Raw genomic sequence first — 24,374 nt, forward strand, 5'->3', positions numbered from 1 at the left:
TGCCGCAGCAGTTGTTCCCAATTACGCTGGTTTTTACCCCCGTTGGACAGATGTGGCGGCTGCATTTCTGTGTCTGCGGTCCAACTTCACATGTGGACCAGAAAGTGCTTGATGAGTAACATGCATTTTCATTTAAAGTGTCCTCTTATGAAGAAAAGAAATAATGAAATAATAGTGATGAAAGGCTGCTGCTGCTGCTGCTGCTGCTGCTGCTTTAGGAAGTTGCCAGTTGAGCATTTTAACCAGCGCTGAGTTCTTTCTTTTGTACCCAGCGAGAAAACAATGCTCTTTTTCTGTGTCTTTCGCACCGTGTGTTGCGTGGGCATGTTTGGTGGCACCGAGAATATTGGCCTCGGCTGCTCTGCATTTCTCTCCGAACATATTCAGCCCCGCAAGAGCGGCTCATTCCTCGCGCTCCGTCAACTGAGCGATTTGCAAGTTAGATTTCTTTTTTTTTTTTTCACACAGACACTGAATCCCTCCGCTACTCCTCCTCGCAGTCGTCGCGCATCTCTTTAATTTGACAGTTTCATCCCTGTAGATCTAACCCAAGAAGGGGAAGAAAAAAACAACGCGTCGGCTTTGCTTTTGAGGCGGACGGATGTTCGATGTAAAAGCCCGGCAGCTTCGTTTTTTTGGATTTGATCTTTGGAATGTTTTTGGGCTTTTACCAGCGGTGCAGTTATTCCATGTGTGATTTTTAAATCAATCGTGTTTTAACATAGTGCTTTGACATCCAAAAGCACATTTTTATGTGTATTTATACATATATAAACATAGACATATATGTCATATGCCATTTGTGCAGCAGTCGACGGTGAAGTCTTTTTCTGTCTGATTCTTTGTGAACAGCGTTTTAAAGGCGGCATATTCACCAATTTTTTTACGCTTTTCCAAGAGGATTAACCCGCCCTCCTCCTCCTCCTCCTCTCCTCGGCTCACTCTCACTCTTCACTCTACTTCTATTAGCTCCAGCGGAACACCGCACAGACCTCTTGTTTCGCTAAAAGCCGACGTAATTCCATGTATTCCCAAAGCCAAAGGTCCAGGTAGCTGTTTGAATCCAAAGCAAAATCCTGACCGCTAACGCGGTTGCGGGTCACACAAGGCGTCGGGATGAGAGGATAGCGGATATTGTTAGAGGGACGGGCGGAAAAAAAGGAAAATTCCATGATTAGGGCACCACCGTGTGTGGATACAAAGCGCCCTGATTGCTTCCGGCGCCACTTCCAGAAATTCCGAGCGTTGGCGGGCACAGCGGGGCGCTCACGCCGCCACACATCAAACACGGTGATTAGCGCTTAGCGAGCTAATCTGCCGCTTGTACCGTCGGCCCACGTTTTCACTTTTTACCGACTGTGTTATTCCCATAATTTAACAAGTCCAAGCCGGGAAGCTTAACCGTGTTTAACACGGCAAGCACATGGACCTTTTTTTTTTCGGGAGGGGCCGAACAGCTCTGAAATTTACACGAGGGCGTTTATGGCCGATTAGCATCGTGAATGATGTCGTGTCGCACGTCACTGGGCACTCAATAAGAAGACCTTCCACGAACGTCTCTATGTCCCCATGAATTTTCCGTCTTTGAGGTGGCGATGATGTCAGCAGTCATGCACGAGCGTCGGGGGCCTTCAGGGTCCCGGGGGAGCCGTATCAACCTCCGGCCAGCGTTCGACTCTCGCGCGCTCGCACGCGCGGCGACGGCTAAATCCCACCTCGTGGCCCCGCCGCGCGAACATCGACCGGTCGCACGTGCCCCGTGCCCTCACACTGCGCTGACACAGAGTTTAGCTTGATAAGCCTGGATTAAGTCGGAGTTACAGCTCGGCGCTCTTGATCTCTGGTGGCTCTCTGCTGGGAAGCGATCAACACAAATTTGTGGTACTTTCTAAAGCAATGTTGGAAGTGAGCAGTTTTAATGGGATCTTTTTTGTATATGATTTACAAAGATTAAAAAAGAATGATGTTTGTCATAGTGAATGACTTTGGGTTGCATTGAATGAACGTAGCGAATCCTGTCTGGTAATAAAATAGCTGAATAGAATAACTGAATAGATAGTGTTTGTGTGTGTGTGTGTGTGTGTGTGTGTGTCTGATTTTATGGTAATGTGAGGACTGGAATACTAGTGAGGACCTCACAAGTGAGGTTGTTTCCGTCACTTTTTCCCCAAAGTTTCATCTTTAAATTTTAGGGAGAAGGCCGGCAGGTCTGAGTGGAGGTCAAGTTGAAGGTTTGGCTCCGCAAAGGAACAGGGAAAGGAATGGAAGTCGATGTGAAGTCCTCACAAAGGCAGAGAGGGGCGGAAATCTTCCTGTCGTCTGCTGAGGAGCGGCAAATTATTCTTCCGCTCTGGGTTTGACATTGAATTCTCGCCGAGACGAACGTGGGCGTTTTTAATGGCTGTGGTTAAAAAGAAAAAAAGAAAAAGTACAAAAAAGAAACCTCTGTAAAGCCATAAAGAGTGCTGGAGAGGAAACGCAGTGCGGTCTGAGTGGGGAGCGAGGGGAAGCTGTCGTTCCCTGACCTTGATCTTTACTCGCTCTCGTTTAATTCACTCGCCTCAGCCGTAACTTATCGTCCCGGCCTCCGTTATTGTCGCTTTAATTCGGTTTATTGAATTATTTCTGTGTGTGTTGTGTGTCGGAGCTGCTCAACATTCTCTCTGCTGTGACTCAGATCTGCTGCACTACTGCTCCCAATGGGCTGTCACTGCTTGGCCGCAGGGGGCGCTGTTGCCCCAGCTGAGAGTTTTGCAGCGCCCCTTCCAGATATGCAAGGGCCTCTGTGTGAAAACTCCCATCGTGCTCCTCTCTCTCACCTCCTCATGCGGCGCCGTTCACTCTCTCTGAAACTTCTTTAAACGTTCCGATGTCGCAGCTGGAGCCGCTCCGCTAGTTTTCCACCACATGTGCTGCTCCCCCGGCACCGCAGTTTGTGTACGTTGCGCCACGCACGGCCCCCAGAAATCTGGTTTGGGTTATGACTGAGGCGAGCCGACCGTGCGACGGTCGTGTCGGAGCGGGGCAGGTTCTCCTGCGGCGGCGGCGGTGGCGGCTCAAGGTTTGAGTTACTGAGTTGAGTCACTCCTCGATGGTCAGTGTTCCGTCGTCGCTTCAGCACCACCGGTCCTGCTCTGCCCGACAGTAAGTCAAACCTCTGTTACTTACTGAAGAGCACGTTTCTGCGTCAATTACTGTCGGCATTATATACGTTTGCTTGCCTGCAGAGGGTTGTGTTATATTGGAACTTTGCTTGGCTTTGGCTCTTTTTTTCTTTAACTTGTTTTTTTTACTCTTTGAATCAGGTCAAACGATTTTCTCTTATAACATTTAATCCATTTTTAAAAATCAAATATCGCTAACTGAACATTTCCAAACAGTAGTATGGCTCTTTAGTCTGTCAGTGAGGCTCCCAAAAAGGAGAAAAGTCCAGCTTGTAACTCTCAAAATGTGTGCTAAAACACACCGCAATTGGAAACCGGCCATGTGTGATGTCACGAAGGGCCACCCCATTGTTCGCTGACACTTTCTCCCCAGCTGTGTCTTTGTTCCGCTGACTTCATCTTCGTCTCCTCCCGAACATTTGGAATTCTAAGTGTTACCAGGAAGCTGAAACTGATCCTTTTTTTCATAGGAAGCTGTTAACACCGGGCTAAATATAGACTTTTCCTGAGATTGATGATGATGATTGATTTTTTTTTTTTTTCCTTCCTTTGGATCTTAAATCGTGTGAGGGTGGAGTATGTACACGTCCGGGCTGTAGGCTGAGCCCCTCTGCACCATCTGGGTCCAGTGCCAGGCGTGTAAGAGTCCCTCCTCCCAAACATGCGCACACACCCTTGGAAATACCCCAACTCAGCTCCAAATCCCCCCCCCCCCCCCCCCCCACAGTGGTGTTATAGAGAGCTTTACATCGATGCTCTCAAGTGGCCGGCGCTTCAAAAGCCACATGTGTGTGTTTCTTTTTCTTTTCCTGAGGTCACCACCACCAGTAGATCGTCCTGCAGCTGCCCCTCCGTGTATCCCAGGCCTGGCAAGAGAATCTATTTGCAACAGAAGGGTTTCGATTTGTGCCCTTGAACGTAGATTTTTTTTCTTTTTTCTCTTTTTTTTTATAAAGGACTCGGAGGTCGATGATTTTCTTTTTTTTTTTTTTTTTAAGAAATGGAGACGGAGGCGCAAACAATCATCAGACAGAAGGAAGTTAAACAGCACACAGGTCTGGGCTGGATGCCAGTTACTGGCAGCGCGGGCGCAGCACCAAGCCCCCGCAGCAGCGTTGCACTCCTACCTGCACCGGCCTCCGACGGGGGGAGAGTGTGCACGTTGTCGTCCAAAAACTTGAGCTCCAAATATAACCGATGGTTTTGTTTTTTCCGACGGTAAATCTTTCGCAGATTTGCAATTTGTCAATGTGAATTTAAGAAATTGACACGTAAAAGGAAATTTCATGGTTTTGTTTTCATGTTTCATTGATGATTGACCTGCTTGAACACTGGTTCAAATCTCCCTTTAAAAAAAAAAAATCCTGCTTTTCCCATAATGCTTCACATGGGCTCACTACCAGACGGATGCATGAAAATAAATCCAACGGATTTAGGGATTGTTTCAAGACGGTTACCTCCTGAGATGTCTTGGAAATAAGCAGATTTTTGTTTCTATCTTTTTGAATGATTATCGTTATTGTTGTTATTATTAATATTATTACTATTATCATTATCGACCTCAGGCAGCTCCATCTGCGCTCCAGACTCACAATCAGCCAACCTGAACTTAATCTCCCCCGCTGCCGGTCGCCGCTGAGGGGTCGTCTCGGCTCTTCCAGACGGGTGAAGCGGCGGCCGAGCGGACTCATTAGCGCTCTGCTGGCCGGCCTTGAGTCTCGCCTGGAAGGACGGCCATTGAACACACAACGCTAATGACCACCCTCAGCTCCTGTGTTCGTTTGCATTTTTTTTTTTTTTTTTTAAATCTACTAGGTTGTTGTTGTTTGTGTTGCCTGTTGGCACAGGTTATACACACACTGGGGACCCAGAGAGCGGAGCAACTGGGGGAGAAGAGTCGCGACGGTGTGTTAATTGGTTACGAGTGACCATCTGGAGCCGAAACTATCAGACTGCAGGTCCCGCGAGCCAGCGGTCCAAAATTAAATTGGTGGCGTCACGACTGAATCCAACTCCAGTCAGGCTCATGGGTTCAGTTTTTCTTGATCAGGTTAATTGAACCCACGGTTCTTTTCCTGGAATCTGGTCTTGTACCAGTTCTAATAATATCAATTTCTCTCACTGAGGAATTTCCTCTCAAATAGAAATTAGAAATACCGGAATACTTGTGATACCTTCCGAACATGTTTTCTTCTTTCTCAGAACCACCAGCCTTTTTTTTTCCTTTTCGTTCTATCAGGGAAGTGACCCGCAGTCATTCCACGTTGCTATGCGGCGCTGGTTAACAAATTAGTAAAGTATAGCTTCGATTGGTGTCTTTTGCGGCCGGACTCGTCCGTGGGGTTGATGATTTTCCAGCGTAAGCAGGATCCTCTCTCTCTCTCTCTCTCTCTCTCTCTCTCTCTCTCTCTCTCTCTCTCTCTCTCCCTCTCTATCTCTCTCTCTCACTCCCTCTCAGACTGAAATGAGGATAAATTCCTGGCAAAGTGAAGGGCTCCAGTGGCGGAGCTGAGCTTGCACTATATCTGTGAGTTGTGTGTGTGGTTGGGTTTCCTGCAGGCGGCCAGACAAAGACCAATTGAGATGCTAGGCACACGTGCACGCGTGTGCACACACACACACACACACACACACACACACACACACACACATACACAACGACACCATGCAGGGGGGCTTTTAAGGTGGAATTAGACGCTTTTGGTGAAAATTTTAAGCTGGTTCGCGTTATTTTCAGGGAAATTGCCGCTAATATTTTTTAAATAAAAAGCAAATAGTAGTTTTAGCTTTAGTTATTAAGCTATATGCAGCTTCAAATAATATTACCTGTGGTGTAAAGGGAAGAAATTATTTGATTTTTTTTGCACATTGTCCATTCAGGTCTGAATTTTTTTTTTTTTATTATTTGTTAAAAACACTGAAAACAGATCACGAGTGCGCACTTTAAGCGATTGAAAAATAATAAGTTATAGGAAGAAAATTGTAAAGGAGGCCGTGCTGTGGTCAGAGTCAGACTCTGGACGAAAGGGGGGGGGGGGGGGGTGTTATATAACGCGCTCCGTCCAAGCCGCATAGAGTACATGCTCTCAGACCGCAAGTTATATCCGGACCAAGCCGACAATTTAGTCTGAGGCACCTGGAAAAAAAAAAATACTGCATGCAAAGGCAACATTTTCAAAACAATTCAAAGTTCAGGGGCTATAATCAAATGCACACATGGCTTCGTCGCATGGCAACGTCAATAAATAGGCACGATAATAGTCTTTTGTTAAGAGGAAAATGCACACTGATTGCAGAAAAGAATATGAGGTGGGTTTCAAACCACATGTTTCAGAATTATTTAATTAAAAAGAATATATATTTTCCATGGAAACTCTGCAAAAATGCAGTGTGCCACGAGCAAACACAACAAGTGGTCCAGAAACAACTGTGTGCGCAGTGCCACAATTGTCCCTTTGCACACTCACTGGAGGACTTTGGAGTTGATGCAGTGGCGTTAGCAAACTAGCTGAAGCTGGTGTTGCTAGTTAGCCTGCTTCAAGGGACAGTGACAGCTTGTATTATGGCGTTATTGTGCCGTTTCTTTGATTTTATGCCCAATGAAATTTAGCAGAAGAAGAAGAAGTTGAGGCTTCTGCTATGTGCAAAGTGCCGATGTTGAAACCACTGCACCGGTAGATAAGTTTTGCTGCATTGGAGTATATGAGTATAAGTACAGGATTTGGAGCAGGGCGTTTGCAAGAGGTTGTGTTTATAAAACAGACTGTTTATTCATTTGTTTTTTCAGCTTTTTGGCTACTGGAATGAATTCCAATAAGGGGAAAGTATTTCCATCAGGTTGTGGCCCAATATTCCCCAGCAATGGTAAACATGCCTGGGATTTCAGAAAAATAATATGTTAGTGCGAAAATCCCTGGGTACTGAGGTTTTGATATTCATTCGCTGTGGCAGGCTAGTGTTGTTTTTGTTGTTTTTTGCAGATCAGCACGTATTTCAGCCCCGGCCGTTTATTTGCTAACGTGCGAGCGGACAGATCATGTGCGCGGAGGATTGTGTGCGAGACATATGACGTCTGTGCGAACCGTGACAGTAATTACATGAGGCCAAATCACGGAGCAGCCCGGGGGCCGCTCGAGCACAAAGTTAATATAATATGTAATGCATTACCGACTGTCAGCCGTGTCTGCGACGCCGGCTGCAGGTAATATGATCCCCCCGCAAGTGCACGGAGCAAAGTGAAGCTGTGCCAGGTGCAGCCCACTGGGCGAAACCCCTCCGTCCCTCCAAAAAAGTTGAGGTAGTCATGCTATATGGAAATAGTCGCAGTGCGCTGTGATTGGCTGTGGCTGCAGTTGGTGTGGATGGTGCAAAATGCCATCACACACCTCATCTGCATGACGAACGGCCCATGTTGCATAGTGGTGCCATAAACACCCTATGAGTGCATGATGATATACACGCATAATCTCTCAATTCAATGTGCTGTTATAGGATTTAAAAAATACATGTCAGGAAAAAACAAGAAAAAAAAAGACCTTACTCAGGGAAACAACATGCATTTCCCGCTTCCTCGGTGCCTCCTCACATGTTCTTCATGGGGTGAAACGACACGTGTGGGTCTTTAACCAAAGTGAGATGGACCAGTAAAATCTTTATTGAGCCCCGCTGGCTACTGTCTTGTTAGCGCCAGAGTGGCACCGTAAACACGCAAGCTGCTCAGCGGCTAAAGGCTGCATCCATCCAGGCCCCACAAACCAGCAGCAAATTCTTAACAAAAAAAAAAAAAATGGGGTTTTTGAGATGCAACTGCACAGTGTGATGATGTGTTTCAGAGTGCGCGCGGTCATTATAAACACTGAGGCCGGCCGTATTTGTTTTGTTTTTTTTACTGTATATAGCTTGGAGGCTAACATATGGCAGAGCAGCCGTCTTGACATAGCAGGACGTGCAAGAGGATTTTATGGGCAGACCGGCAGTGTCGGAGGGGGCATGTGGTTTGTAGTCATCCTTGACACCAGCAGAGGGCACCAGTTCGTCTCATGGAATTGCCCCCATTCACGGACGAGAGGTAATAGCAGCTGGAGAGAGCTCACTTTTGTTTTGTTTTTTTCAAAGTAATGATTTAATAGGTGCATGAAAATGGAAAAAATATATATATATTTTACACTGCCAGAGGCCAGACTGACAAAGATCTGCTGCCTCATCGCATTGCAAAAAAAAAAAACCTCTCTCGGTTATAATTATAATGTTTGAATTTCATACAGCATCCCAGAAACCTCTTCATCATTCCAGCAGACGGTTTGAAATAAATTCCCAGAGTGACCGGTCTAATAACTTAACAAAACACATCCAGGAAACACGTTGAAAAGTGGCTTTTTTTTCCCCCTAAAAAGAAAAACACAGCCGTGACAGCCCGCAGAATCCAAACGATGTTTTCACAAGACAAGACTCTCGTTAACTTGTTAGGAAACACATTTGTCCAAACACAAAAATAAAATAATCATTCTGAAAAAAACAAAACAAAATAAAAATCACTTGCGGGCTGAGGCCTCATCTACGTGCAGATGATATTCTCATAATCACATGTTTTTCTTATTCAAGTAAAGAAGTTAAAACAAAACAAAAAAATTCCCAGTGTGCATTTTTTTCTTTTTTTTAAATCCAGATGACCAAGAGGTGGCGATATAACCTCGAGGCATGAGGGCAGATGGGCCAAACAGAAGCCTGGAGAAAAGGTGGAAGTCTGGAACAATAGCGCAACAGTAGTTGGAGCTCTGTGTGGCGACAGTGAACTTGAGTTACTCATTACTACTTATTCACTTGAGTTACTTAAATAGTTACTTACTTGTATGTATGTATGTATACATTTAAATAAGAGTCCTCTGGCCAGTGACCACAAGGTCACGTTCGAACGGGGACGAAAAGCCAATCCCACCCGTCCGTTCCACGCCCGCCCTGACAGCCAATCGCTGCAGGCAGCGGCAGTCTGAACGTGTGACGCACTGGGCAGCGAGTGTCAGCCTGGCACCGCCACCCTGACAAGCGGCCGCAGCTGCCGACGGCGTCCCGTGACCTCCGTCCAGGGTGAGCCGGGCGTCATCTGAATACTGAATGGAATAGAATAGAATTTATTGTCACTGTACCAGCGGATTTGGAGTGCAGTCCTTGAGGTGCAGGGTTAAAAAGAATATTCTAGGATTCACTTTTTTTATATATATAAAAAAGAAAAATATTCTAGGATTCTTGAAAAAATATAATATACAAAAATAGGACGCAAACAGGAAGGCAAGATGTAGCACATCTTGTATCGCATGCTACTGTCATCAAACATACGTACATCAGTACGTGACAAAATTGCAGCTGGCCCCTGAGCAGTGCATCAATACGATGGATAAACACAAAGAACACGAGTGAGATGAAAAACAAGTTGAAATGACAGAGATCACAAACACACATCCCAACAAACAAACACGGCGTCATCTCTGCCCTCTGCCCTGGTAGGACCACCCACCCACCCGCAGGCTTGCAAACAATTGCACACTTCATTTCACGCTCTTCCATGCATGTCTGTAGCCGTCACAGCAACAGAACCAAGATATTTTATGATTATTTTGCCTTTTTTTTTTTGTTGTGGGACACGCACAACGTCCCTAAACAAAACTGTGCACGAGGCTCAGAGAACTGCCAGTTCCAACGCTCCCTGTCTTCCCACACCGCCGATACCCGCAACCTTGGGAAAGCTCGCTTACACCCAAAACAACATCTGTCCTCTCTGTCCCGCCTGATTAAGACGCCCTGGAATGTCGGTTCGCAAAGAAACACTCTCACGCACTTTACGACTTGCACGACTGCGGTTCTAACGGCCCTCGTACGCCACATGGCCTCGGAGGTATCGGCTGCACGGAGAACCTGTGGATCCAAAGGGGGCTTAGCACAAATATGCTTTGTTTTTGTTTTTAAATCCGCTCCGAGAGGGACCTCAAGGAACTGCACGGAGGACGGATAAACACTTGGAAGTCCTCCTCGGAAATGCTTTGGAACGGCAGACGGTGTGGTTGACCAGTTGGTCAACTCTGATCTGGCCAACAGTCAAAGACTGGACTAATAGCACAGTAGCGTGGTAGCGCACTAGCATAGTTTGTGTGCTACTGCCCCAGAAGATTTTGAAGCAGAATCAGTGTTTTGGGCGGTGCTAATTTTGTTCGCCAAATACTAAAATTTGAGACCGGTTCCCAGAGTGATCAGAACTTGGGTGCGGTTTTCCAAAATGATGAGGCCATAGCCCCGCCTTTCCTGTGACACACGAGCGCCAAGCCAGCCAATCGCAGCAAAGAACGGCGGATTCAAGTGTTGCGTTTGTTTGCTCTTTTTGGCTCATTTCTGTAGCTGTGTTACAGCACCCCTTACAGGTCTGGCATATGTACTGCATTGCGTTCAGTGCTTTCCTGCGGGCAAGCGAATTTCCGGATGCCATTTATTTCACACTGTCCCCTGTCCCCCTGCCTCCGATCAACTGGATATTCCTCTGTTGACGCTCTAATTTAATATCGCCATGATTGCAGTGTTATGGAAATAACAGTTAAAATAAATAATGAATTGCTGACCATCCTTTGAAAACCGAGAGCCCCCTCGGCACGGCGGCAGCGAGCGCCGGCGCTTCCGCCATCACTCCCTGGAAACATTGTTTTCAGTGGGAAGACCAGTGTGTTGATTTAATTTAATGACTTGCTCTCTCGGCTGGGGGATGGGACCCGGGAAGCGGTAATTAGTTGTCACGCTAATTGGGCTCGTGTGATAACTCCCACGCAGTGCCGAGCGGCATGTGAAGCGTAGCGCGGTCGCCTCCCCCCCTCCCGATCCTCCCCTTCACGCACACAAATCTCGCACATTTTGTCGAAGGCACACAAACACACACCAACGCGTGCTCAGACAAACCCTCTGGGCGAAGAGGCCTAATAAACCCGTCGGCAAAGTGGAATTCATTGCGCGTCAGCGATGATCCCAGTTTAGAGGAAGGAGTAATAGCTCGAGATATTTCATCCAATTAACCTCTAGAGGGGGGAATATATTTCAGTTGTCGGAATGTCGAGTAATAAATAAGACGAAGCCGTTGACGACGCGGTGGTGAGAAAACATGCAAACCGGCAGTAGGTGGACATCAGGTCAGGTTAACACGTGGCCTTGTGTGGACGTGTATTACATTCCTCAAGTGTGTAGGTGGCGCCCTCGGTGCCATTCAACCATGTTGCCCCCAGTTCGTGGCTTCCCCCCCGGGGGCCTATTTTAAAGGCCGGGGTCAGCGGCCTCAGGCTGAGGGTCACTCTTACTATCAGGGGAGGTCTGGGCCTGCTCTGCCTCCACACCAGACACATTCTTTTTCTGCCTCTGTCTCGCTTGTTCTCCTCCGTCTTACTCCAGGTGATTAACTATTTGCTACTCGAAAAGTAATATCAAAATATCAGCTTGTTTTTTTTATTGGAGTAGCACCACGCCTCGCTGTTTCAATTTGGTTGTATTTTTTGTACAAAGACAAATATCTAGCTATCTATCTATCTAGCAAAAAAAAACAAAAAACTGCAAGAGGTTGTAAACAGAGGGCTAAAAACACACTTTCCTGGACATCTCTTTGATTTTCTTGAAAATAAGTCATGGCGCAAAGCTGCTCTGCTTCAGCTCATTATCACGAAAAATAATCTGAAAATGGTTGTCAGTGGGGTCCTTGGCAGGCTCGTTCAGACACCCTGCCTCATTTTGCAACCATCGTGCAAGGTCATCTGCGATAGAAACACACTGTCAGCCGGTGGGGACAGTGACACTCCGCAGCTGTAGAAAATCGAACCGCCCCAGATGGCCTCTGTTCGACCGTCACATTTGTTTACCGCACTTCCAAAGTCAGGAGGCAGTGGGAGGATGAGCCGGTTCTCCGCGGGGGTTGAGTTTTCCATCACTGGATTCGCTGTAATCAGTTAACAAAAGCTTTTTGCGTTTGATAATCCGTGCCGGACATTTCCAGCTGGGACGCAATCTGCAGTCCCATCTTTTACATTTAAGATTACGCCGTAACGAGAGATCCGTCCTCCACCTGGAAGGCTTTCGAAGGGCCGAGATAAGATCGTCTAAAGCCGAGCTTTGCCGAGCACGTCGACAGTCTGATGTAACCGCGGTGTAATATTCCTCACTCTGTTCCTCAGTCAAGACATGACCAGCCATAAAAGAGACCGTGACGCAGTCATAGAAGATGAATAACAGCAAACTTGTCATCGGTTTTTGATGTCCCTCCATCCGCGGGGGTAGGTCATCCAAGTCTCGAGTCTTCGGGCGATCGGGTCGCGCGTGCTTCCAATTTAAACTAATCACAGCATTTTTTTTTTTTGTTGCTCAAAGCAGAGTAAACGCCCCCTCGGTTCTTCAGACCAAATGTTTCGGGTTCTTTCACAGAAAAAACTAATCAAAGTCGACCGCTCGGCAGCGCGCCACGAGGCGGGTGGCGGGGGGGACATCAGCATATGGTGAACTAACTAGCAAGTGACGTGTGTTTCCTCGTGTCTGACACCTTGATTAGTGGGGCAGCGAGGGACGCTGCTATACACACACACACACACACACTCACACCCACACCCACACACGTCCACACACACCAGGGGCGTTTGATGAGATTGCACTGAGTCAACGGGCTAATTAGCGGTTTGACCCCTCTGTTTGAGTCGGGGACAGGTGGGGTGGTGCCTTTGATTAAAATTTGGCTGGGCGGTGGGAGGGTGACGCTTCTGTTTTAGCTTAAAAGGCCAAACCTGTGTAAGATTTAGAGCCATCTAGTGGTGAGAAAGGATATTGCATCCTGTGTTGTTCCGTTGTCCCACTTGATCTCCCACTTTTTTGTACACCAGCTGTCAGCCAAAAGCTGGTTCTCTGCAACCAGACGAGCGGTGGCGATCTCACGTCAACGGGAAACAAACGGCCGAGTCGGAACAAGTAGCGGCATTGCCCGCTGTTGCCGTCGTTCGTTGTCGCCCACGGTTGCAGATGTGAGGTCAGCGGTGTAGCAGACCCCCAATACCCCCCAATAGCCCCCACTCCCCCGGGGCTGCCGACAAAGCGGCCCTTGTGCGAACGCGTGCACTGTGTGTTTGGACTGTAAGCGGGATACTGTTGAGCAGCTGCCTTCCATCCAGGCAACGCCAAAAGGCCCCCCGCCCCCACCCCTCACCTTTTAAACATGCTTTTGAACTGCGGGGCGCCGTGTGTGCGAAGGATTACGCGCTGCTGACACAGGAGTAGCCGCGGGATTATGAAGAATCTGGATTATTTTCATGCACGGGAACCAACGTGTGATCGCTTCTTTTCTTTTGCTTTCTGTGTTTTCAACTGTAAGGTCTTGCACCAGTGTCCCCCAGAGAAAGTCTGGAACAGTGTTCGCCTTCTGTCTTTATCTCTCGAACCTTTCCTGCAGCCTTAGCGCCAATTTAGATAATGAGCAGGCGCCTTGATTGCTTAATTCCTGCGGGTTTATTAAATTTCAAACCCGTGATAAGGTTGAAATTTTCTGCCTTTTTTTTTTCTTTTTTCTTTTTTTTTTTAACTCAGACTGTACCGCACCGTCCTCCAAACCCATAGATCCTGCCAAGGAACTGGCTGGCGACTCTAACAAGCTAACATTAGCGGCCTAGCATGGGGCAAAAGTTGAAGAGCTCCTGCGGAGAGGCGCGCTCCATAACACCCCACCTCTCCACCCCTGTGAAATGTGTGGGAGCCCCTCGCACCTCGTAATCCCGGAGACGGCCTTGTAGCGTGTCTCCTTACACTACAGGTGAAACTGTAGCTTTTGAGGATTATTGTGTAACCAATACCCCCTTTTTTTGCGAGGGTTACGCAGCGGAATGTGAGGTGAATGTTCTTTTCTTTCTTCTGTCACGTTACATGCGTAAATGCTTGCTCTGTGTTTGCGGTACACGGCGGAGCAGGGGGTGTTTTTTGGGGGGAGGGGGGGGTGTTGCCTTTTCTTTTTTCTTTTTTTTTTTTTAAACGTTTCACTCGCTCTATCTCTGTATCGGTGCTCCTCCTGGCATCCGTCACGAGACCTGCCAGCAGCTGTTAGCAGCCGCTCTGAGGGAAACATATGTACCAGCTCCTGACGGAGAGAGTGACAGAGCCCAGACTTCTTCATTACAAATGCGGGCGAAGCCTCACAAAAGGGGCTGATCGATTTCACGCTATTCCTTTTCACCCCGCTCGCATTCAGCCGAGGCCGTTGGTGTTAGCGTTGTGCGGCGGTGGCGGCGGCTAACGCCAAAAGAAAATCAAACGAGCTTGTTACAGTACAGCTTGTGCGGGGGCTCTTTTTTTTTTTTTTAGCACTCGTTATTGTCTAGAATTTCATCCACCTCTACGGCCCGGCAAAGGCCACAGCGTGCGTCATCCTCTTAAAAACACTTTTCCCATGCGCTGTTTTGTTTTTCGCTCAATTGTGTGGAGAATGTGCTTTGTTCACACTCCCCATTCAGCCCTGGGCCCGGGCGACATATCAGTGGAAGGCCATGTCAGCACGAGATAAAAAGATTTCTGGGCTGTTAAAAGAATCCTTTCCACTGTAACGGTAATGACTTGTTTTTTTTTTTTTTGTTTGTTTGTTTGTTTGTTTTGACATACAGATCCTGCTTCTTTAAGTAAAAGCAGCAAATTTTTAATTACGGATTAGCAATTTGAATATTGGCATTGTTAAGGATTTGGCCATTGGAAAATTTCAAAAGTGTAATTATGAAGAATACACGATGAAAGCTTATCTATCTATCTATCTATCTATCTATCTATCTATACATATGTATATATATATATATATATATGTACATATATGTATATATATATATATATATATATATGTATATATATATATATATATATATATATATATATATATATATATATATACATATATATATATATATATATATATATATATATATAAATATGTATATATAGATAGATAGATAGATGGATAGACAGACTCACGCATACATATATAGCTTATTCCACAGCTAAGATAAATGGCTATTGTCTGCTCATTCCGTTATATAAGCATTTTGCAATTACAGAAAATCAGCATCTTGTCTCCCCGCATAACCACAACAGCCCAGAATGCGGATCTGCTCCAGGGTTTTCATCATTTCAACCTGACGTCACAGCAGCTTAATGAAAGACGCCGGCTGAAGTGGAACATTACAAAAGCCAAGCGTCACAACCAGGGTGGCCCTCTCTCCCTGAGTAGAAGTCGTCTCCGAGAGGAGAAGTGTTTGCAGAGCGACGCAGCAGCAGCAGCCTGATTTCTTTTTATCGGGTGGGTTCGTCCTAGAGTTCTGACAGCTATGACTAATGCCACGGTGAAGCATACCTCTGTTGGTACTGGGCCACTAGGTCACACAGTTCGGCCTTTAAAGTTAAAAAAAAAAAAAAAAAAATGTGCAAAGTTTATTTGAAACAGGAACATTTTATGGCACGGCTTCCATTTGATTAAACAAAAGTTTGTTTTGAATCCTGAATGGTTCTTCAGTGAGGTAAACCGATTCCTGGCCATTGTGTGTGTGTGTGTGTGTGTGTGTGTGTGTGTGTGTGTGTGTGTGTGTGTGTTCTGCTGCTGCTCCACTGGGAGGAGTGTGTGAGGGGGGGAGAGTGAGAGAGTGGGGGAGGCGGGACTGTTTGGGAGATCAGCTCGGAGCTGCGGTACGTCCTCGCGCACTCGTCCAAACCCTTTTTTATATATATATTTTTTTAAAAAGATTTGGAATAAGCCTGTGTACGCGCGTACGCGTGGGAGCTCTCTCGGATCAGTTTTGCTCGCTTTTCGACTGACTTCGGCAAACTTTTTTTTTTGTTTGTTTTAGTTTTAGTTTTAGTTTAGGTTGCTGGGGAAACTTTTCTCCCACTCGGACGGCTTATCACCCCACCTCCCCTCTCGCTTGGTTTGTGACCGGCTCGCGGGGACGCCGCGAGGACGTCGGTGAACGGTTTTTGCAGTTCGGTTGTTTTTTAACGGGCGACCCGCGCTGCTGTTGTGGTACCGCACAGCACACGAGTACCACCCCCCACTCCGTTTTTTTTTTTTTTTTTTTTTTTTTAACTTCTCCTTCACCCCCTGTTCTCGTATTCCGCGATGACCCGCAAGTCGTCGCGTGGACTCGAGTAAACGCGCGCTCGCCTTCCCCCCGGGGGCCGGTGAGCCCCCCCCTCCTGGCGATGTTGGAGTCTTTCCGCCGGAGCGTCAAGGGCAACGTCTTCGCGAACAGCAGCAGCAGCAGCAGCCCGGGCGGTCGTCACCGACGACGTCCCGTCCCCCTCCTCCCACCCACCGTTTGCCGCTCGCTCCCCTCACTTGTCGTGTCGGTGTGACTGAAAGCCGGGCGACACATCCGCGACGCTATGGAGGGCGAGCAGGGCAGCGGCGCCGCGGCCTCCTCCTCCTCCTCCTCTCCCCAGGCCGCTGCTACCGCCGCCGAGCCGCGGGCGGACGGCGCTGCCTTGTCCGACAGTTTTTCCCAACTTTGGTCGGACGTCATGGGGATGCTGGTGAGTGTTTGTTTGTTTTGTTTCGGACTTTTCGAGCGAGTGGGGGGTGGTCGGGGGTGGTAGGTGAGGTTCCAGGGGGGGTCGCTGACATCACAGGCTTCGCAACGAGGTGAGACTTTTCTTACCTCTTTCTATTGAAAAGTTGGCACTGGTTTGCCCCCAACGAGCGTCTGTCTGTGCATGCAAATGACGCAGCCCGGATCAGACCAGACCAGACGAGCCTTGCTCGGCTTCTCTCCCCCCCCTCCTTTCCAAAACAAAAGTTCCAACACGTCCACGCGCTGCTCTTGTTTTTGGTCGCATCCCAGTGCAGGAAGGCATCAGACGGGATAATGGTAGGTTTTGCCTCGGGCAGATTAACCCTTTACTGTGGTGTTGTTGTTGTTGTTTTTGTGTATGCAGCCATGTGGCGGCAGTGTGCAGATACACCTGCACTGTTTCTATTGGAAGAGCTCAGCCCAGCCGGCCAGGTTGTGTGTGTTGCAGCCCAGAGGCTTTTGTGTTTTTTCTTCTTCCCCAAACATGCTGCGGCCGGGATCTGTCTGTGAACAGCACAAACATCAAAATCTGACAAGTTTATTATCTGCTGTTCTGCGTATACCTTGATCCTCGCTTCCAAGTTCTCTGAGGTCAAAGGAAAAGACACATAGGATGTGGTTATTTTGAATATTTCTTTTTTTCTTTTGCGTGTGTGTGTGTGTGTGTGTGATTTGTGATCAGTTTTTTTTTTCCCCATTTATTTGTTTGGTTGTTGTTACTTTGGCCTTTGTGTTTTCCTAACTATTGGAAGAGCCTTTTGCTGCCAAGGTGGTGTATGACGAGCAGGCCCTTGATCTTTGTGCCAGATGTTTAGCTTGTTACCTCCAATCTAATTAAAGAAGGAGGTGTTAATCTGGTTTGGTCTCACACTCCTGGATGTGAATGGTGCGTCAGTTTGCGTGCACGTGTGCATGCGCTTGCGCAGGCAGCAGGGTGCTTCCCTGCCCCCCACCTGACACTGGGTGGGAGACCAGGCCTCCCAGTCTGGCAATTTACCCTGATTTATAGCTCCGCAGGACACGTCTGCAGGGCAAAACTTGTCTCTGACATTTTGACTTGCCCTCTTGATCTAAAAACACACATGCACACACACGCAGAGGGAATAAGGTTTTATAACTTCAATTTATTTTTGCATTATTTCACCACAGTGATAATTTTACCTCAGATTTTAGCAGTAAATTTATCTAGTTGTAACCTGTGAAAAGTGTTGTTCTGCAGTTCTCTCGAAACTACATCTGCAGACAAGCAGCCTGCACACTCTCATGTTCTTTTGAAAATCCCAGTCGGAGTCTTTCTCCTGTTGCTGTATCACTTTACATGTTTATGTTTTTGGGCTTGGACACGTCCCGCTATTATTTTCCCACCAAAGCAGAAAGATCGCAAGCGCGAAGCGTCCAAGTTGATCGTCCTTTTTTCTGGCAGCCAAAAAACATTTGGTGCCTTCACCGGGTTCACGAGGTGAATTTGCGTCATACCAGGACTGACCAAAACCAACGGGTCAATTATACACGATAATGGATCATTCTTGCTGGTTGCTTTTCCCCGAAAGTGGATGAATGTTTGGCTGCGTCCCTTAAGTTTGTTGGAATTTTCAGGAGTAATTTAGGGGTTTTTAAGCTGCGTGAAATTTTTGCACTGCAGCAGTTCTCAGCGTATATATGTAAAAAAAAAAAAAAAAAATTGGCCTGCACTACGTTTTCAGCACTTTAAAAAGTTCCCATTTGATGCTTGGATTAGCTGTACGTACAGAATACGGGATGAATCCTAACATTTTGCCCACACTGACTCCTGAGCCTTGTGACATGGAAATCCTCGACACGATGGCCAACAAATTGTCTTCAGAAGCTGAACGGATCTGGGATTTTTTTGGGGCTTTTCGCTGACTTGTATTTTGTTTTCGAGACCCACAAAAAAAACGGACGTTTCAAACATTCGGTTTCCCCCAAGGACGGCGACCCGACTGGAGACGCGGCCCCCGAGCGTGATTGGTCGCGGTTCTCCGCACGCGACAGCAGGCCTGCATACTTGCGTAGATAAACATCTTCGCCCGTGCGGGTCTGCTCAGCATGTGTAGGACACTTTCACTGATAGCTATACATTTCAACGTCCAAGCCAAACCCAAAAGCTACTTGAAGCTCACGATTCTATCAGAGCTGGCAGCCAAGAAACCACCTACCTCACGTCGGCTGCGTTTGTAAATTCAAAACAAGTTTTACCCGTGTTTATTTTCACTGTAAATCAAAGACAACTTTGGTCCGCAGTGTTTTTTTTTTTTTTCTGAAGGCCACCCCTCTGTCTTTGAGGTTTACCGTATAGCAGCCCGCTGTGGAATGTTTTTTTTAATGAGAATAGCTAAGCAAGCCAGTCATTTATTTGTGGTTGAAGTCCTTCAGTTAATTAAGAGTCGGAGGCAGTTTAGGGTGGCACGGTGTGCAAGGCTTGGCCGCTCTTAATACAGATGTCTGAGTGGGGATTTACTTGCAGCCCCACCCCTGTTTCTGAAGAAACCAGGATTTTCCCCCCTCTCGGATCTGACGTCTCTTTATTAAATGTTATATGCGCCACATTAAAAGTGTGTATCTGAGGCAGCGCCATATGAAGTGGTTTGGACCACTTTATCCACACCGACTTTAATATTTGAGTAAAATCCCCCTTTCCCTCGGTTTCTTTCTTGCAGGGCCGTTTTAACTTAATGGAATTCAGCTTCTTCTGCAGTCGTTAAATATTTCAATAGGAAGTTGAGGATGTTTGGACGTGGATTCCGTCGGTCACCAATGCCTTTCTCTATAGGTCCGCTATTTATTTTTTGTCTTCGCTTTCATCTCGAAAACACCTCTTTGCTCGAAAGGTCAACATGAAGCGGGGCTGTGCAGGGATATTGCACTCACCTGCAGGGAATCCATGTCTTTTTGAAGAGAGTTGGTGTTATTTCACACAGCGTGGGTGGGAACACGTTCCATTCGGAAAACTCTGGCAGTATACCAGAGAGTGCGTCTCCTCTAACCCACTCTTTTTTTTTTCTGTCTTGAGACATGAGTATTGATTGCGTCCGGGGGAAACCGCGTGAGGAGTTGAGGCGACCTCTGCGCGTTCTTCCACGTACTACTTCATACAGAATAGCAGCCGGGGCTTCAGGAGTCCTTGCCAAACCCTGGCTAACCCAGGCCACTTCGTGTCTGCGCCAGTGGCGCTCTTACACATAGCCCGGTTTTGTCTGTTGTCGCGCCGGGGCCCAGCCTTGGCTTGCGCCACCTCCGCTCCCCCTCCCGGACTGATCTCATCATTGAGGTCACACGGAGATCTGGCCGGTTTCCTGTGCGGTGATGACAGGGCACTGTTCTGCTCGAGCCACGGACATCCTCAGGAAGCCCTCTGAAAGGGTCGGGCTGTCGCCCCTGCCCTCACCTTCCTCAACTGTCTTCCTCCTCGACATCCACGGCCAACTCCAAAATTCTGCGTCCAATAAATTTTCCTCAATGACGCAAGATGACTCAATATTTCACCCCAGCCAGTCATGACGTGTCTGCAAAATGGAAATTTGAAATTCCCCACCTGGTTTTTCACAGTGATTGGCTTCCTGTCTAGTGATACTGAGTGATACTAGAATTATGCTGTTGGCCAGTCTGAAAGTTGGCTGAAGCACAACATCCCTTTACAATTGTTGCCGAAAAGCCTGCTTAATGGCTCGGAGACTCGCTAGACAGCTGATCGAACCATTTGTTCACTTCAGTGGTGAAACATTAGTACAATGCAACGCATTTCCATGGACTTGGGAGGCTTTTTTCCCTGTTGCGCATGGCAAGTGAAAGTGATCCCGCTACTGACGTAACCTTGCATCAGGTGCACGGCCCCATTGTTGCCTTTGTTTTGGTTCAGCCTCACAAAGAAAGGGAAGTCAAAACAGCCAAGCCTGTGGTTAATACCACGTACACTACCATTGAACTCCTGCATCGCGATCACCTGTATGATGGGCTAAAAGGGCATCGTGTAAACATAGCAGGGTCATTTTCAGACTTTTGGAATGTCTCTTCTTACGGACTGAGCTCGAGGAGCGTTCTTCCTGAGTGACCTGGAAACTTTTAGCAAAGTTGTTTAAAAAAAAAAAACATGACCCCAGCGTAAACCCCTCTTCTGTGTGTGGATATATTTTTTATTTAATCAATGTTTTGTCATGAAGAACCCGTGAAATGAAAACTACTTTCGCGCTTCAGTGAAAGTGAAATCCCCAGAAAATATTGTTTCCACTAGATTTACTCCAAAGGACAGAAACACATCAGCAGAGCCTGTAACTAGAGCAGACTCGGTGGCACTCTGTGATGAATAGAATGGAATCTGGTATTTATTTCAATAACACACTCAAACCCAATCATTTCAATGAGGGATTTAGGGTTTTTAGCAAATCTGATGCATTACTGTTCGTGGAGTAGCAAATCCAACTGGGGGTGATGTTGATGAATGTTTCTTTTCTTTAAAGTTTTATTTTCTTTTTTTTTTTTTTTTACTGTTGTTTCAAATATCTGAAGTGATATAACTAGCAGCAAAAAACTTTGCAACTGTGAGAACATCTGCTCATATTCCAATTCTGAATTCATTCTCCCCCCCCCCCCCCCCCCCCCCCCCACTAACAGCTGTCCTGTCCTTCATCACACCTCAATGGTTGCGCTCTTGTGTATTTTTGCAAAGTCTTGGAACAGAAGTGAAATGCAACACTTCTTTTTAACACAACAGATGGAGAGAATTTGGCCTGTACGAAAAGAATGACCATATTGACTGAGTTGGCAGCATTCAAGCTGTGCGCATGACACACGCGCACACACATTCTTTACAGCAAATACACACAGGGAGAAAAAAAAACAAACTCACAAGCACATTCTTGCCTGGGTGGTGTTTTCCCCAGTTTTTTGTATGACTATTGTTGTCATTGTTTGAGTCAAAACTGGGTGTAGACCTTCCTAACATCCCGGGAGGAGAAGCTGTTACATCAGCTGAAACATGACTAGACTCCATTTCAGGGGCATGCGCGCATGACGATAAACGCTCCTTTTTATTGTCGTTAGTTCAGTTTTTTTTATGCCAAAGACGCAAACAAAACCCATCCATGTGAAGTCGGATCAGCTCTTTCAGATGTCCTCGGATGGTTTCTGTTCTCCTCCAGACTCCAGATGTGTTATCTTCGCGCTAACAGCTTCCCCAATCTGTTTCTCACCAACAATAACCTATCCAACCCTGAGCTCTGCTCACAAGATTGGAACTGCACCTCGCTCGCACCCCCCCTCTATTCAATCAACCCCAAAGTGTGGCCTCACATGCCGGCACACGCATCCAAATCCCCTCTGGGAAAAATTGTCAGTTCACGTCTTCCATGTAACCTTGCCCAATGAAATGTTCCCACCGGCGTCGGCGCTCTCTCGCCGTTGTTTTCATTGCTCGCTTGTGGATATTTGTGACCCGAGTGTACGCGCTATCGCTTTCCAAGGTGCCGGAGGTGGGGTGTGACCATCAGCTGCGTCGGACCTCGCTGAGCTCATGTAACCGAAGAATTGGAGGAATCCCAGCAATCCGCGCTAGCACGAGAATGTTATTCAAGCCTTTGGAGGCTTGCATTAAAATGAAACCATCATGTAATGCGGCTCTACCTTTTGACAGCCGAGGTCCCTCTGGCGTTCGGGTAAAAAATGTCAGGGGTAATTAATTAATTCTCCTGCCAAGACCCGACTAATCTGTTTTACCAGTAATCCCAGCTGGAGTGGCCCTCCATCAATCAAGAGGCGGTGGGTAATCTAAGAGGGACGTTCATCCTCAGTCACTCGACATGGCCAATAAATTCAAATATTCCCGGAATGCGTGTGGCAGTCACAGCATCTTCGGAGTGCCGTGTTATTGGAGGGGTGTTTTTCTGCCGGCGCGAGGAATGAAGGAGGAAAACACGTGTCCGCTCAAGACGAGCTCCCCACTGGGAGCCTCCGTCATCTCGAGCCGCGTCTGGGCCCCGACGCGATGTCTCAAGTGACAATAGTGGAGGGATGGAGCACAGCTGGCTGAAGTGGACTTCAGATCGGGGGGGCGGGGGAGGTTGGATGTGTGCGAGGTTGCGGATGTTCTCCCAGTTGCTCAATCACCCGCTCTCCCTCTCTTCCCACCTCACGGTCCCATCTCCTCGCATCAGTTTGTTTTTGCTCCGGCGTTTTTTTTTTTTTTTTAAATCTCTGGCACGCATGTGTGTGCATGCTAATACGCGTTTAAAGGGGCCCTATGCACCCATGTGTGTGCGTGTCTATGTGTGTGTCCCTGTGTGGCGCCGCTGACTTTCGCTCACAGTGATCCATTCATGTGCGGCCTGGCACCTAGATAGTGAGTCCGGTTGAGAGAGACAGAGACTGAGGGAGACTGTTCGGGCCCCTGCATAGTGACTCAATGCTAGCTGTCTGCCTGGCACAGATTAGGTCAACACTGATGAATATTCAACAGCTGCCCATCGCTGCCGGCGAAGGCCTCGTTCGAACCAAGGCGAGCGCCTTAGCTCACACACGGGACAGAAAGATTGCTTTATATCCTGAAGCTTCAAGTTCGAGAGAAATCTCCAAGATCTCGAGACTTGGACCATGAAGTCAGACACTTTGTCAGCTCGTATTTTGCTTCCTAGTTCCAGTTCCTAGTTACCATTTTGCCCCCTGATTTTCCCACCACATTGTCAGAACATTATTTTGTCAGCCAAAGAGTAGCTGGCCATGAAAGCAAAGCTATGTCCCTTCACATCAATGTGAAAATGAGAATAACGCGACACAACGCTAGCACAAATGCTGCTATCTTCACAGTTTAAGAGTTGTATGTACCCACATACCGTATACAGGACATGGCTATTGTTCTTTGAAGGTCCTCAATCATCAGTGCAACTTTGCCAATTGACTTGGTGCAAAAATATTTCTTTCTCTGTGTCCGCCCGCCCTCCACATGATTCCCGATAGCTTCACTATCTTGCTGCCTGCGCGGGCTCTCTGACATTCTATTCTCTCCGTTCAATGCTGCTATTGCCAAACCTCAAACTTGGCCTGCACGTAACACCCAAAGAGCATTATCCCAAAGTTAGACCTGAGCCGCGCTGCTAGAAGCACGGCTTCCTCCGTCAAGCCCAAACACTCGTTTTCCATACAAAGACAGGAACTGTGCTGCTGACCTAAACGGCAGCGAAGCGGAAGGTTGTGTTTGTCTTTGGAGCACGGCGAATGTCTGAGGAGGTAAAGGGCACCCTTGATAGGAGTCTCCGCCAAGACAAAACCCGGGATGGAACCGTAGGGAAAAAGTTGCACTCACTGAATGACGGCCGATAAGATCTGATAAACTTCCATGATATACAACCCCCCCCCCACGTCCCCATGAGTGATATTTTTAGGCCTTTTCTGTTGTCATGAGTGGACTGGTTGTTTAGATCAACATACATTTGGCTTTAATTAGTTTGCCTGGTTGCAACAGAATTTAAATAGATGACTACAACATGCTCTTGCAAAACCGAGTTATTGTGTCTCCTCTTAAACTATTGTTTGCCGTGTTGGAAAAGGGTTGTATACAGCTCTGAATGAGCAAGAGCAGCTGCGAATTTCTTCTCAGAGTTAGAAA

The 24,374-nt window shown here is 47.2% G+C and overlaps 1 protein-coding gene across 9 annotated transcripts in view; it reads left to right on the forward strand.

Moving 5' to 3' along the window:
• Positions 1-24,374, forward strand: part of sash1a (SAM and SH3 domain containing 1a) — a 161,860-nt gene that overhangs the window by 94,091 nt on the left and 43,395 nt on the right. For 3 of the 9 annotated variants that reach the window (XM_076013417.1, XM_076013418.1, XM_076013419.1), the window contains exon 1: positions 16,243-16,721. The exons of the other annotated variants lie outside the window; for them this stretch is intronic. In XM_076013417.1, the coding sequence (XP_075869532.1) occupies positions 16,575-16,721 (147 nt within the window). In that variant the 5' untranslated portion in view covers positions 16,243-16,574. Of the gene's footprint in view, positions 1-16,242; positions 16,722-24,374 lie in introns of those variants that run through there. 9 annotated transcript variants of the gene reach the window in all.

The sequence above is a fragment of the Nelusetta ayraudi genome, unplaced genomic scaffold, assembly GCF_046127955.1.
Source record: "Nelusetta ayraudi isolate G7.1 ecotype Tasmania unplaced genomic scaffold, CSIRO-AGI_Nayr_v1 ptg000151l, whole genome shotgun sequence".
Classification (NCBI taxonomy): Eukaryota; Metazoa; Chordata; class Actinopteri; order Tetraodontiformes; family Monacanthidae; genus Nelusetta; species Nelusetta ayraudi.